Source organism: Mesoplodon bidens (genome assembly GCF_964165515.1).
Source record: "Mesoplodon bidens genome assembly, chromosome: 14".
In the NCBI taxonomy this organism is placed as follows: Eukaryota; Metazoa; Chordata; class Mammalia; order Artiodactyla; family Ziphiidae; genus Mesoplodon; species Mesoplodon bidens.
Window position 1 is genome coordinate 1,653,193 of NC_138170.1, and position 16,603 is coordinate 1,669,795.

General features: G+C 46.6%; 1 protein-coding gene across 6 annotated transcripts in view; it reads right to left on the bottom strand.

The window, feature by feature from the left end:
• Positions 1 to 16,603, bottom strand: part of TET3 (tet methylcytosine dioxygenase 3) — a 111,258-nt gene that overhangs the window by 41,737 nt on the left and 52,918 nt on the right. For 5 of the 6 annotated variants that reach the window (XM_081254660.1, XM_081254659.1, XM_081254661.1 and 2 more), the window contains one exon: positions 13,298 to 15,422. In XM_081254660.1, coding sequence (XP_081110786.1) covers positions 13,298 to 15,422 — 2,125 coding nt within the window. The remainder of the gene's footprint in view (positions 1 to 13,297; positions 15,423 to 16,603) is intronic. The other variant, XM_081254663.1, reaches the window with a different exon arrangement.

Sequence of the window (16,603 nt, forward strand, 5' to 3'; positions counted from 1 at the left end):
CTTGTGTACAATACATAAAGGGCCAAGTGCAGTATTTGGCGTATAATATGAACTCAGTATGTAGCTGCTGTCTAGGCTCTGCCAAACAAACTGTATGATTGTGACCAAGTTACACAGCCCTTATGAGCTTTAGTGCAGTGAAAGTAATGTTTCTCTATTTTAGATCTGTTGAGGATGAGATGATACGTAAGGTACCTAGCACAGTCCTCAACCTATCCATGCTTAAATGTTTTCATCCTTTTCCAAATCCTTGCTCCAAATATGCACTATTTTGAACCATAAGACAGAGAGGATTATAGAAGGATGTATGTGAAGTGGGGGAGGGAAAGAGACCAAGGTTTGGGTAGGGAGAGAGAATGTAAGAATATGGGTGTTGGAAGTAGTGGTCTGAAAGCTCTTTACAGGTGCTAGAATACTACAGCCTATATGGAAAATAGAACACAGGAATATGCCAGAACTTCTGGGCTCTTTTCTAGTTTCTACCGTCTGGAGAAAAGTCACAGGAATGGATTGACTGTAGGGTGTCACACTGGAACTAGAATCTAATGTAGTTTGGGGGGATTACCTTCTGTCCCAAATCAGAAAAACTCAAAATTTACAGTTAAAGGCAGAGAAAGGAGCTTTTCAGAAGAAAATCTGGGCAACTCTATCCTAGCAGCTAGGGGAAAAGATATGAAGCTCCAAAACCAAGCTAACCTGAAAATTGTAATAGATGGTCAAGTTCCTCTGGGAAGGCCACTAACACACAAAGGGCAGACACAGCTCCAAGTGCCGAGCAATACCAAAGTCATTCTCTCCCTTTTGCAGTTTACAAGGCATCCCAAGTAGCTGTTTAGAAGTCTTGTTTTTCTTAATTACATTCCTTTCCCTGATTATATAACACATATATATACACATATACACGCGTTTCCCTTTCCTTGATTAGATGTCTGTATGGGGGAGAAGATATTCTATGGGAAGAAACTGGACTGACAGCCTAATATGCTTAGTTATAAAGCTAGTAGACATTCCCAAATTTAATTCTCCTAATTTGTATATATATTTACATATATATGAGGATATATATCATTATATATATATATATATATCCCCTTTTTATATATATATATCTTTAGTGTGGCAATGGGCTTGTAGTTAGTTACAGTGCCAGACAGGTGACAATACTTTGCAAGGTTGGGGCAAGGTTCTATAGAATATAGTATATGCTCTGAATCAGTGACAAATATATGCTTCTGTTTTCCCAAAGTAAAATGAGGTTTATTAACATTCTTAGTGCTATTAATCAAATCCAGTAGATGAGTTTACCCTATTTATACTTATTACTGTAACATATACATGGTCTTCTGTCATTTTACATTTTCCATGTTTATGTTTCCTTGTTTTCTTTCCTATCTTTTAAAATAGATTTTGTGTTTTCTTTTACTTCCCCCTGCCCCACCAATCCATAGTATGCTTTTAGTAATGCTAATGGTACTGTGGGAAAGAAAGAAGTCAGCACCCTTATCCAATTTCTCACACCTCTTCCTTCACTTTACCTCCTGCTTTTTGTTGGTATCCTTGTGAACATATTTCACCCCCCCCATTATAAAAGAGATATTTAATATAAAACAAAGTTCTAGTATAAATACATTACCTTTTGTTTCAGAAAAATAATACATTTAGCGTTCACTGCCAGCCCCTTCACAGTACAGCTTCCCCGATCTGTTACTTATTTGATTCATCTCCACAAAATTTGAGTTCTAATATATTTAGAAATGTTTTTATGAAGACTTTACACATAAATGGCAACTTTACTGGGCACAGAATTCTTAAGCCAAACATTTAATCTCAATATCCCGAGAACTGCAATTCATACATCCAACAAAGAACTCACATTACTGATCAATAAGGAAAAGACAGAAACATAACAGAGAAATGGGCAAATGGCTTGAACTCTACAAAAGAGGACATATATTAGTCATCAGGGAAAGGTAAATTAAAGCCACAATGAGAGGTGATGATATACCTACCACAATGGCAGAAAGCCTTTTGATACCATTTGCTGGTTTAGATGTGGAGTACTGCTGGTGGGAGTTTAAACGGCTACAACCACTTTGGAAAACGGGCAGTACCTACTAAAAGCTGAACACATACAATTTCAGTCCTAGGTATACACCCAATAGAAGTATATAAGTGTGTACATACATGTACCAAGGGATGTATATAAGACTGTCTTATAGCAGCATGATTCATAATAACCCCAAATTGGAAACAATCCAAAAGACCATCGACAATCTAATGGATAAATGGTGGTATATTCGTATTATAAAATGGAATACTATATAGCAGTGAGAATGCATGAGTTACAAATATTGCTACACAACACAGATGAACCTCACAAATACAATACTAAACAGAAGAAGCCAGAATATAAAATACATACATGTGAAGTTCAAGAACAGCCAAAACTGATCAATGTGGTTAGAAAGTAGAACAGTACTTACCTTAGGACAGGAGTCAGTAGACTTTTTATGTTAAGGGCCAGACGACAAACATTTAAGGCTTTGCAGGGAATGCAGTGTCTGTGGCAACTATTCATCTTTGCTAATGTAGAGCAAAAGCAGCCATGGACAGTACATAAACAAACGAGGGTGATTGTGTTTCACTAAAACTTCATGGACGTTGAAATCTGAACATCATATAATTTTCATGAGTCATGAAATACTATTCTTCTTTTGATTTTTAAAAACAATTTAAGAACATAAAAAACTTGTTTTTAGCTCACAGATGTTAGCCAGACTTGGTCTGCAGGCCATACTTTGCTTTAGGGAGTCAGGTGTAAGTGACTGGGTGGGGGCACAGGGAGGTTTCGGATGCAATGGTAAAGTTCTGTTTCTTGATCTAGATGTGGCTACACAAGTACATGCTTTTTGTGAAACTGCACAGGCACACCTCATTTTATTGTGCTTGGCAGGTACTGTGTTTTTTACAAATTGAAGGTTTCTGACAAAGCTGCGCTAAGCAAGTCTATCAGTGCAACATTTCCAACAACATTTGCTTCCCTTTGTGTCTCTGTGTCAGGTTTTGGTAATTCTCACAATATCTCAAACTTTTTCACTATTATTATATTTGTTATGGTAATCTGCGATCTTTGATGTTACTATTGCAAAAAAGACTACAACGCACTGAAGGCTCAGATGATAGCATTTTTAGCAATAAAGTATTTAAATTAAGGTATGTGGGTTTTTTTAGATATAGTGCTATTATACCCCTAACAGACTACAGTATAGTGCAAACATAAATTTTACAAGCACTGGGAAACCAGAAATTCCATGGGACTCGCTTTAATGTGATATTCACTTTATTGCAGTGGTCTGGAACCGAACCCACAATATCCGAGGTATGCTTACAATTTACATACCTTCCTATATGTGTTTCAATTAAGAGAATGTTTTTTAAAAATTAAACATTAAAAATGTTTTTTAGGGCTTCCCTGGTGGCGCAGTGGTTGGGAGTCCGCCTGCCGATGCAGGGGATACGGGTTCGTGCCCCGGTCCGGGAAGGTCCCACATGCCGCGGAGCGGCTGGGCTCGTGAGCCATGGCAGCTGAGCCTGCGGGTCCGGAGCCTGTGCTCCGCAATGGGGGAGGCCGCGGCAGTGAGAGGCCCGCGTACCGCAAAAAAAAAAAAAAAGTTTAAAAAATTTTTTAAAAAGTTTTATTTATTTATTTAGGCTGCACCAGGTCTTAGCTGCAGCAACATGTGGGATCTTCGTTGCGGCATGCATGCGAGATCCAGCTTCCCAACCAGGGACTGAACCCGGGCCCCTGCAGTGGGAGCTCGGAGTCTTACCCACTGGACCACCAGGGAAGTCCCTAAGAGAATGTTTTTGAAAAGTATACCTTAAATGGTAAAAAAAAAAAAAAAAAAAAAAAAAAAAAAGTTTAAAAAACCAAGTATGTACGGCCAACTTAATTTTTGGTTAATTTATTTGTAGGGAATTCTTCAACCTTGGAATTCATCTTGAAGTTCATCCAGATCATTATTTGTCCATTTTTATTCATTTTCTCTCATTTAAAAAACATTTTCTATTTTATCTTTGACTCTTGCCTGTGTTCAATTTGTTTCATGATCTTTGCTGGAAACACCAGCAAATGTTCCCAACTTTCCCGACAGGATGAATCTGTGGAGGATCCTCCTGCCTCTCTTCTGTGTCCCTTGTCTCCACGCTGACTATGTTGATTTCTACTTTCTTCTTCTACTTTGGAGCGGACTTTCAAGCCGGTCTTTCTTCCTCACTGATTGGCTTTTTCTGTAACTCCGATTCTGCTTTTTGCAGCTTCTAGTACACTGTAAGTGCTTTGTGAAACGGCACACTTCCGCAGTTTAATCCATACCTCTTGTGACTTCTTTGTCACTTTAATCTAGGACCTCATCTTTCATTTCTGGTTTCACAATGAACATTTTAGTCAACTTTCTTGAAGGTATAAATTAGTTGTTCAAACTCTTCTTGTATTTCCTAATGTAAGTCTTCACTTGAATATTATATTTAATCCCTCTACTTTTCCCCACAGAAACTGAATGGGTTGCACGTTGAATTTTTTGTTTGTTTGCTTGTTAACTGGTCTTTCAATGGAGTTTATCTCCCGGCTTTCTCTTCCTTGGCACTATTGACACTTTGGACTAGATAATTCTTTATTGGGGCGGGGGTGGGGGGGGCGTCCTGTGCATTGTAGAATGTTTAACAGCATCCCTGGCCTCTGTCCACTAGATGCCAGTAGAACCACACTGGTGTGATAACCAAAAATGTCCTGAGACATTGCCAAATGTCTCCTGGGGTGAAGAGGGGTAAAACGGCACTCAGTTGAAAGCCACTGGTCTAGACTCATTTGTCCAAAAGCAGAATGCGTAGAATCTCCCTATTCTTCTGTATTTACCTGGATACTACTCAAATTCTTCCCTTAGAAATTAAGCTTCGAGAATTAGATGTTGTAGAGGTTTCAATGATTAGTTCAAAAGTTCAGCGGCCTACGAGGATCTGGGGCTGGCTGTGGACAGCTGCAGCTGGGAAATGTCATCTCTATGCCCTCTGTTTTTTGGGGCCAATGCCTCTCGATCTGTATGTATGTTTCTGTGTGGAGGCTTGGGCTGTGCTCTGTCCTGATGCTAAGATTTTGGTTTATTTCCTCATATGGGAGTGGGCTGGTCACTCTGACAAGACATCAAGTTAATATAAAGCCCCATGGTTTGCAGAATTTTTGTTGGGTGGTTCAGCAAATATTTTTCTCTACACAATGGCCTTTGTTTGGTGCTGTTGGCCCTTGGCTACAAAGTTGGCTCCTAAGATGGCTTCTCGTCTTCTCCAGCCAACCATCCTCACCCCAGACCTTAACCCCATCAGAAGTTGGAGAAGAGCAGGAAAAGGAGACTTTCCAAAGTGCATGCTTTCTAGATGGGTGGTCTCCAGCCCATCTCTCCAAGTCGGGGAGTCCTTTTGAGCCTCCACTATTGTTTTTCCTAACCCTGGGAGTTGTATATACCTCATGTCATCATTTTTTTCAATTCAAATTGATCTTTAGCTGGCAGACAGCACTTGGAATTCATACTTTAAGACTGGGGCCATTTTCAAATTTCAGTTGATGAAATTTCCTCTTACATTTTCGTTTGTCTTGGTCCCTTTCACCAGGTTTCAGAACAGGAGTGTTTTGCTATCTTACTGTTAAGTCATCATTTTTCCTTTTAGTCCCCAGTGTGCTATTTCTTCCTTTTCCACAGAGGTTAAGTGACAGGGCAAGGAAATGGCTCAACTCTTCCTAAAGTAAAATCCCTTTTATGTCCCTCTTCGAGCAGTGAGGGAAGTGACGTTTTTTTCCTAAAATACATAGTAGAAAGCTCTGGGGTAGAGCTCGGGAGAACAAGATCCAATTTTTGAGGAAATGCTGGTTATGTGGCTCTAGGTGCTTTTTCTTTTTCCCCTGTGCACTTAATTTTATACTCAAAATAGAAAAATATGATCTGTTCCACTTTTGCACTAGGCTGGTGAGAGAATGAAGTGTATCCTTTGTGCTCTATCAGCAAGAGATATTAAACACAAGAAGCTACTCATTACTACCTAGCAGAGAGAGGGGCCCTTAATTTCTAAATGAACCTTCCACCTTCTCTACCACCTCTCTACACAGAGACCAGGGCACCCACACTTTCCCAGTGGGGAAGCTCACAGCCAGGTATAGATACAGGCTGAGGCATTTCTTTTCTTTATGACATTGATAAAAAGAGACGGTTGATAACTGGTGTACAATTAATGTGTAGATGTCAAAATCACACAAAGGTTGTACTGTACCCATCTTCTTTTTCCTATATAATGCTCCAGTTTCCTGATGTAATTTTAGTGGACGTAAAGCCAAACACCTTAAGTTTATATAACTAATTCCACTTGCATGAAAGTCAATAACTGACTGCTAGAACTTTGCCTCCTGGCAATCACAAATCCACACCGTGGGCAGGTAGATGGTTGGGCCCCACCCTGGATCAGGTGTGCCAGGTGAACTTTTTTAAAACTAAAATCTCAGGTCATCTGCCTGTGAGTTCATGGGCAGCATGCTGGGTCTGCTGGTAGAAGAAAGACATTCATAACAATGGGCACACTCGGGCTTCCCCGGTGGCATAGTGGTTAAGAATCCGCCTGCCAATGCAGGGGACACAGGTTCAAGCCCTGGTCCAGGAAGATCCCACATGCCACTGAGCAACTAAGCCCGTGTGCCACAACTACTGAGCCTGTGCTCTAGAGCCCGTGAGCCACAACTACTGAGCCCGCGCACCACAACTACCGAGCCCGCACACCACATCTACTGAAGCCCGCGTGCCTAGAGCCTGTGCTCTGCAACAAGAGAAACCACCACAATGAGAAGCCTGCCCACTGCAATGAAGAGTGGCCCCCACTCGCCGCAACTAGAGAAAGCCTGCAAGCAGCAACGAAGTCCCAACGCAGCCAAAAATAAATAAATAAAATTAAAAAAAATGGGCACACTCACTGATGACAAAGATGAAAGGTAAGGAGATCATGCCCAAACCTATCTGACGTCTTTGTAGAATTTAATGTGGAGGTAGAATAAGGCTGACCAGTTGACCGAAACATATGCAGAGTACCACCAGATGATCAGCACCAGTTTAGATGCTTTAGAAACACAACACTGAGTCCCTGTTCTTAAGGAACCTGGGATTTAACTGAAAAGGCGCGTATGCACGTAATAACCAATCACGTACGGCATTGAATACTGACCCGTCTTCAGCAGTGGTGTTGTTGGCTCTCCCAAGCTCTCTCTTTGTTCTAACCTATCCTCTCCTCAGTTCCTTCCCACACCTCTCCCATACTTCCCTCATGGCCTCCTGTGTGAGATTCTCTACCCTAAAAGATAGTATCCTCCATTCTTGATCTACATAGTCAGCCTGGTGAAATGTCTATAACTGAGACTTCAACTACCATCAGTTTGCTGAAGAACCTCCGATTCACAGACCCAACGGGATGCACACCTGCTGGTCCCCCAGACGTCTCTAAGTCACATACCCAAACTTGCTTCCCTGCCAGTATTTCAACTCTTGGTGAATGGCACCACCATCCACCCAATCATCCCACCTGGAACCTCGGGAGTCATCTGTGACTGCTTCTTTTTTTTTTTTTTTTTTTTTGCTGTACGCGGGCCTCTCACTGTTGTGGCCTCTCCCGTTGCGGAGCACAGGCTCCGGACTCGCAGGCTCAGCGGCCATGGCTCACGGGCCTAGCCGCTCAGCGGTATGTGGGATCTTCCCGGACTGGGGCACGAACCCGTGTCCCCTGCATCGGCAGGCGGACTGTCAACCACTACGCCACCAGGGAGGCCCTGTGACTGCTTCTTTACTCCTACGTTCAACAGGTCACTGAACCAGTTAATTTTTTCTGTCATTCTTTCTTTTATCCACTCCTCCTCTCCTTCCTCCCACTTAATGCCATTCTTACTTCAGGCACACATACTTTCTTGCCTGTGCTTGCAAACTCTCTGCCTTTGGTATCATCCTCTCATCCCCTGAAACTCTCCAGCCACTCCCAATCTTTCATCTAACACACCAGTCATACGAGAACTACTTGTATTTCTCCATGTTTTCTCATCTACACATCTTCATGTGGTTTTTCATGTATTTTTCATCTCTATAATCTTCATGTCCCTTTGCCTAGAACACTCTACTTTCTCCCTATTAATCTATTAAACTTCTGCTTATCCTTTAAAACTCACATAAGACATCGCTTCATTCAGGAGGTTCTTTCTGATACCCTCCTACCCAGAGTCTTATTCCCCACTTTATACTGGTATACAAATACTCTATTGCCAAAAAAATATTTAAAAGACATGAAGTTCCTATTCATCTCAAACTGCATACAAAGGGGGGAAATACATTCTCATAAAAACTATAGGAAACAGACTTTACTGTAAACAGAGGTCAGTCTCTGTGTCTCCCTATTCAGAACTGTGGCTCATACTGAAGTCACCCAGTGGGTGCTACTATCAGCCACGTCTGCTGGGCAACATCCCTCCCTCACCCAAACTTTTACCATGCTTCAGGCAAAGGAGATGTTTTTCTTGTATTCACCTTTGGCTACTTCTTTAGGGCAGGATGATCAACTGGATAAAAATACAGCATTCCTATGAAAACGACCTCTAAAATCTGTCTCAGTTTCTTGCTTTTGCTGTGGTTTAATGTCTCTAGCTACCTGTGGACTGCTCCTCAGAGACATCAGGACAAGACTTGAAAGTTAACACAGACCTGTCTCCTTATCTATAAAATGATGAGCAGATGATCGCAAAGGATGCTCTTCCCACTAAAACATCATCTGGACTCTTTCCCTGTCCTAAGCTGGTTCTCCCTGTGAATGTCCCCATTTCTGAGAACAGATAAAGTACATAAAGGGCTTAGCCAACAGGCATTGCAGTTCATCATCCTGCGTCTGACAGGAGTGTTACAGGAAGGTTAAGTGGTGGTTAGGGGAATCTCCAATGTGTGCCCCTACAGATTAGGAATGCATCAATATTCTCTTCTCCCAATAAATTCAATGCACAACTTCAACTTGTGCTATGTTTTCTCAAGCCTGTACGTATCATACTACCTTTTGGAGTATAGCATTTCCTTTCATGTCTTTTAAATTTATTTCTTTGAAGCTTCAAGGCGTACCTTTAATTCTAGTATTTCAAGATTCAGAGAACAAGTAGATATGAATTCCATCCATACCTTCAGAAAACCTGTAATCTTCATACAAGTGTAAGACAATGCTCTTGGTGTTTGGCAGTTTTTGGTTACCTGGTGATGCCCACATTGGCCAAAATTGCTCATTTGCCAACAATCACCATGGAGCTTGAATATTAGGTTTCTTTTGCTATAAGACCTTTCCATGTTTTTATAAAGTTGTTTCCATACTTAAATCGCCTGTTATGAGCGCTTAATGGCATCTCCAAATTTCATTGTCGCCTCTATGGAAAATTCTTCATTATAGTGACCTACAATCTGTACCTTTCTATCTACCACTGTTGAGGGGCTGAGTTTCTGGAATATGAGATGGTTCCCAGCTAACATTAATCCCAGAGTGAACAAGCTTCTTTCCTAACCCTTGTCCTGCCTGAGCCTGAGTTCACAAAGACAAGTTCACTAAACCAGCTGATGAAAGCACCTGTCCAGACGTGGAGGCTTTCCCTAACACAACCTCAACGCCTCCAGAAACTGCTTCCAAGTGAAAGCTTTCTTCTTTGGCCCTCTTCACTCCTGATACCGCTGTTTTAGTTGGACTCATTTCTCAGCTAAACAATTTTAATCACAGTATGACATGGTGGTCCAGCTGCCTAGGTTCAAATCTCACTTCTACCATCCGCTAGCTCTATGACTTGGGTAAATCACTGAATCTAATTTTGCTTTCTTCATCATTCACATGGAACTACTGACAGTACCTGCCTCATATAGATGTTACAGAGGATTAAATGAGGTAGTGAGTACAAAGCACTTGGTACAGTGCCTGGAATAGGGCAAGTGTTTCATATTCTACTACTATTACTATTGTTGTGGTTGTTATTGTTATTCTCAACAGCTTCCTAAGTGATCTCCTGCCACAAGATTATCACTCTTCACTCTTCTGTGCTACTTCTAGGAGGAGGTACTTTCAAAAACATTTCTTGATTATAAAATACGTATTACATTAGACAAAATTCAGAAAACGTCATGAGGAAAAAGTCACCCACAGTCTGAACAGTGATACAACCACTGGTGATATATTTCCTTCTAGTCTTTTCTCTATTTTTTTTGTTTGTTTGTTTTTTGCGGTACGCGGGCCTCTCACTGCTGTGGCCTCTCCTGTTGTGGAGCACAGGCTCCGGACGCGCAGGCCCAGTGGCCATGGCTCACGGGCCCAGCCGCTCCGCGGCATGTGGGATCTTCCCGGACCGGGGCACGAACCCACGTCCCCTGCATCGGCAGGCGGACTCTCAACCACTGCGCCACCGGGGAAGCGCTCTCTATTTTTTTTAACCTACGTGAGCTGATCACTTAAATTCTCTGTGTCTGCTGTTTTCACTGCAGCGTTTTCCCATAATTTAACATTTAACAACGCAAGGTGGGTTTGCTTCCAATTCTTTGTTCAGCATTAGATAGCATACAAATACTTTACCTGTATTACATACAGATAAAATACAAATGGGAGCAACACGTGGTTGGTGGTGGTGGCTGCCCTCACCTCTTGCCCACTGCTCCTGCCAGCCACCTGCCTGCCAAGGCAACAGGTTGCCAGCATTGCCACACTGGGTTTCTCTGATGCTGACAGTCTACTGCCTGTTCTTTTGCTCACTAGCTGAGACTTGTCCCCTCTGCTAGGGGGCTCCTCTGGCCTAAGGAATGCAGGAGAACACTGAGGGTTTGGGTCCACTGTGTGCTAGTGGCCTTACCTCCTGCGAGCTTGCTCATGTCTGCTCCTACACGGTGCTCATAAATTCCTCAGTCTGGAGTGGCTACCTACTCACCTCTCCCCATCTGTGTTCATTACAGTTTTCAAAACCCAGCTCTGAATGGCTTCCTAAGTAAAGCATTACCCTCCATGATGGCAACCAAGCCTGGAATTTCAGAGCCCTCTGACCGTTCAACCACTTCCGTATGGCAGCGCAGACACCTGGCAGATACCTGCTGATTGGGCGACTGGGTATTCCATTGCTTGTGTTGTCTCTTCAAGCAAACCACAAAGACCTTCAAAGATGAACCGTTTCTCTTAATTTTTATCTTATTGGTCACTAGGACTGGGCTAGGAAAACAATAAATGACTGATGAATAAAGTAACAGCCGACACTTTTCTTCCTTCATAATACATATGTTTTTACACCTTTTTCTTGCTTTTTCGCACGTGACAGGCTTGGTAACAGCTAAGCACTCTTATAGTTCTTCCTATAAGTACAGTAACAGTCCTAAGGGCTTTATACATATTAACTAATTTAATCCTCAGATGAACCCTGGTGAAAGGGTACTATTAGCACTTTCATTTTAGGCATGAGGAAGCGATGGGATTAAAATTCAAATTAAAAAAAAAACTAGCCTGACCAAACATAATATCTATATAATTGAATTCCACAATTAAAATATTTAGTATGGATCAACTATGTCCTCAGCCCTATAAAAGAATATTTCCTACCCAGGAGGGGGAGAAAGAGCAAATGAGGCCCTAAACACAGGAAGATAGGCCAGACACATAAAAACCCAAAGAGAGAAAGTGGGGCCCCAATTCCTATGATCAGAACAAGTCTCTCCCAAATGGTGGGAAGTAAGGGGCACTCAAAGTCACGTCATTATTAAACCCGGTAATGAACAGGGTCGGCCCTCGGTGGAAACCACAATCTCAGAGCACGTCTGTGAGCCTTTGGCAGGATGCTGCACACCTACTCACCCCAGACAGAAGCACTGGGGCCAACTTCTCCTTGCTCCCCAAGTGATCCGCTGTCATTGGCCCCACTGTCTTGTACCCCAGGATTCTGGGGTAGCTGGAGTGGAGACGAGAGCCCAGCTTCTCCTTACTAACTGGGATACAACATCCCAACAAATCACACGACTGACCAGATATTAGGGTATTTAAACAAGCAGAGAAGACAGGCTTTTCATAAGACCTATCTGTGTATAAATCACAAGCATTCAACATGCTCATCATCAGCATCAACGTGTTTTTCGCCCACATCTGAAACACACACATCTTTTATGGAATGCTTGGTAAGTAGCGGAGGACCCCAGCTGAGAGTGGACCTGGAGTTTCCTGAGGCTCCCATGACCTCCCTGGAGACGGCCGACATCCCCTGGAGCAGTCCTCGGAGGCCCGGGGCTCTACTTCTGTTCCAGAAGTCAAGGCTCAGAAACAAACCCAATTCCTCAGTGCTCTTACCCACACCATGGCTTCAACCGTCACCTGAATGCTAACTACATCCAAACCCGTAACTCAGAGCCCGATCTCCAATCTCTCAGCCCCTTCAAACTCAGTCGGTCCGAACAGAACTCACCACTTCTCCACCTGCGTGCTCTCAGTGCCCCCCTCCCACCGAGGCGGAGACCGGAGCGGTCTGCATCCCCACAGCCCCCCTCCTCAGAGGCCACTCACTCTGCAGCCTCTGCCCACCTCCCCTTTCAGTACAGGCCCCTGTTATTTCTTGCCTGGCTCACAACAGTACCTTTCTTACAGGCTCCCCCGCCAACCTTTCCTCCCCACCACAAGCCGGAATAGTCTTTCAGAAGCACAAGGTGACGACTGGTTGTCACTTGCTTTAAAACCCTCAGGAGCTCACGATGTATTACCAGAGATCAAGTCAAACTCCCGACTGTGGCTCGCTGGGCCCCGCGAGATCTGGCCCCTGCCTGCCTCTCTAGCCACCTTTTGCTCAACCCCACGCAGACTCCCCCCCTTTCGCTCCCCCAGAGCAAAACCCCTCTAAGTAAGGACTACCCCGTCACAGCCACCAAGCTGTTGCCCAGGCTCTTCTCTCTTCCCAGCATGTCTTCGTTCTACCCGACAGCCCTACCGGCCTCAGCACAAGCACCACCTCCCACAGGAAGGCTTCCACGATGCCTTCACCTCAACCTGTCGACTAAGCACCTCCACTGACACACAGTACACCACACGGCATCACCATCAGCTTCCTTCAGTGTCTTCTCCACTAGCCTGGAGCTCACTTCTGTGTCCATAGGCCCCGGTGTGGCGTCCAGATAGAAGACAGTGCCTAGAAGTCCAAGCCCGCCAGGCCACATCCCCTTGCCCTTCCCTGACACCCAGGAGGACTTACCTACGCAGTCACAGGTGGGGAACTCGGCCTGGGCTCTCTTGGCAGGTGTGTCCAGCAGACTCTTGGTGGGTGTGTCCAGGTACTTAAGAGGTGACTCCAGGAAGCCACTGAGGGTGGGTATGAGTGGGTTCTCGGCCTTGGTGGGTGTGGCCTCCTGGCCTCCCTCCTCTGAATGGAAGCAGGTGGTTGAGAGCACAGTCACAGCCCCTGAAGATTCGATCTTGATTTGCTTGGGAGAGCGGGTAGCAAAAGGGCTCTCGGGGGCTGGGAGACAGGTTGGCTGGTTCTCGGGGTCCTGAATGGGCACAGACTGGGGGCCAGGAAGCCCAAAGTTATCCCCAAATTCAGCCTCAAACTGCCGGATGAGCTCTTCCAGCTTGTCATCGGCAGGGGGAAGAGGGCCAGCGGAGCCTGGCTGCAGGGCTGCCATGGGGCTGGGAGACCTCATTTCCTGAGTAGGGGCCAGCAGGCTGTCCCCGGAGGGACTAGGTGCAAATAGCGCAAGAGAAGGTTCTGGGGGCAGGGGGACAGCGGAGCCCTGTGAGGCAGGAACGGGGGCGGGTGGATGTGCCTGCAGGTCCTCAGAGGCTGGGGACCTCAGCCCTTCCAGGATGATCTGCCGCACAGGTGGGAAGAGGGGCTGTGCTTCCCGTGGCCTGGACTTCTTGATGTGCATGGACTTCCGGACACTGGGCTTGATCCCAGGGCCAGCTTTGTCTGTTCCCACGAGACCTCCAGCTGGTGCCAGGGGCTTCCTTTTCTTCTCCTTGGGTGGTCTGTCGGATGGCCGTGAGGCAGGTGAGCTGGGTGGTGCCCACCAGCCGGGAGGAGGCTCCGAGGGAGGCGGGAGGGAGGCATCGTGGGCCTGTTCCAGGAAGAGACTGCGCTTATGGTGGAGGTGCTGCTGCAGGGCCGTCTGGGCCTTCTGGTGGGAATCGGGCTCTGAGGACGGTGTGGGGGCCTCCCTTTGGAGAATGGGGGATGGGGAGGAAAAGGGTACCTCAACCTTGACCTTGGGCTTGCTGGGCAGGGCCTCGGGCCGCTTGAATACCGACTGGATGTAATCACTGGCGCTGCCCAACAGCTGCTCCAGTTCAGCCATGGGATCAGGGCTTGGGCGGGGCATGGGCCAAGAGCTCCGGGGAGTTGCTGGTGGGGTGTCCGTGCCCCAGGCTTCGGGAAACTCTGTCCTAGGAGTTGCTGCAGGGAAGGCAGGGCTATCAGGAGCAAAGGGTGGGTGCTCTTCAGGAGGGGCCACAGGCCACGAGGGAGCCCGGAGGTAGGCCTGGGGAGATCTGAAAGGGGCAGGAGGAGGGGACAAGGCCTCAGGAAGGGGGCAGGAAGCCTGGGAGGTGGCGTGAGGCGGCTGGGGGAGGGCAGAGGAGAGCTGTGTGAGCGCCTCGATGGCGATGGCGGTCTGCAGGCTGATGTTCTTCTCCTTGGCGATGCTCAGGGCGCTCTGGGACAAGGGCAGGCCCTCCGGGGGAGGGGCTATATGAGGGGCCTCGGAGCTGAGGAGTGGCCTGGTGACTGGCGCCAGAAGACCAGCCTCACCGGAAGGCAGAGCCCCTGGGAGCCTGGGCCGCTCCTCCCGTCCCTCCACGACCACAGACTTGATCTTCCCCTCCAGCCACTCGAGGTAGTCAGGGCACTCCGGGCCATCGCAGTTGCAGTTGGGTGGTTTCATGCCATGCCGGGCAAGGGCCAGGGCCGCCTGCAGCGTGTCAAGGTCTTCGCTGCCAGCAGAGCAGCTCTCGGGCCCTGACCGGGGTCCCCTGCTGTTGTTCCCAGCTTCGCGACTCATCTCACGGTTGAAGGTTTCATAGAGCCGGGTGCTGAGGGCTCCATAAGAGGACACAGCTTCGGCCACAGCCGAAAAGGCCACCAGATCGTGGGCATCTTCCAGGCGAGCAGTGTGAGCTGGTCCTGGGGTCACGTCCCAGTCGGGCTTCTGCTCTGCTCGCCAAGGACCCCCAGTGCCCAGCAAACTGGGTCCAGCAGGTTCTCTAGCACCATTGACTGGCGCCCCTGAGGCGCTTAGCTGCCGTGAGTCCCCATCGTACACTGGCCCTGAGTCCATCTGACCTGGAACAGGTCCATCAACTGGGCTGAGCTCTGAGCCTGTCTGAAGAGAGAGAAAGGAGGAGGAACAAAAGGGGAAAAGATGAGCCACAGTATTTGAAAAGCACTGGCCTGCGCCACACCACGGAGAGGCACAACTAGCCCTGCTTTCCTTGCAAACCCTCCCTGTCTCTGACAGAGCCTGAGCCTCAGCTCCTCTTCTGACACCTCATTTCTCAGCTGGCGGCTCCGCAGAAACAGAAAGCAGGTCTTTAAGAGATCCTGACGCAGAATTCTGAATGCTGCTCAGACCCTTTTTGAGCCTCACATTGATCACACCGTGAAACTCCCCTGAAACCAAGCATTTGTTGAGGACACACAAAGAGGTCTTTAACTCACAATGACCAAAGTGACACCAGAACCTTTGTTTTTTGTCAGGAGGAGGAGAAAGCTAACTAAGCATCCATGTAACAATGCACCAGAAGTGCGAAGTCCGTGTGTGAACCGGCGGGGAACGAGCAGCTCTGACTAACGAATTCAGCCTGGACAAGGAATCAGTCATGGCTGCTCAGGGGAAGGAACCCACACTTCTTTTCTCTGCCCATTACTGTCCTTGCTTAAGCTCAGGCTGGACTCAGAGAGCTGACAAGACAACATTCCCACCCCAGCCCCAGGCCTGAGGAAACGCTGATCATCCAATACAGCATGTGTTTAGCCCCACGCCGAGCCAGTCACGCCAATGACAAGTGAGGTGCTGCTTGGAAGAAGATCCAAGCTTCCCAGGAACCACCATTATTCATCTGATGTCCACCCAAAGCACACAGACGGGGGAGAGCACAAGAGGAAGTGGGCCCAGAGTCCAGTCCAGCAAGTTAAAAGGTAATACGAGGCAGACCTGAGTTTGCAAGAATTCATCCCACCGGAAAGGAAAGCTCTTCCTTACAGCAGAATGCCAATGAAAAATAGAGAAGGATACAGAAGGATTTAGAAACTCATCAGTGGATGCTATGAATAGCAGGTGAAAGCTTGATGAAGCACAGGATATATACATGGCCTCAAAACATCTCTTCAGGGCTTCCCTGGTGGCGCAGTGGTTGAGAGTCCGCCTGCCGATGCAGGGGACACGGGTTCGTGCCCCAGTCCGGAAAGATCCCACATGCCGCGGAGCAGCTGGGCCCGTGAGCCATGGCCGCTGAGCCTGCACGTCCGGAGCCTGTGCTCCGCAACGGGAAAGGCCACAGCAGT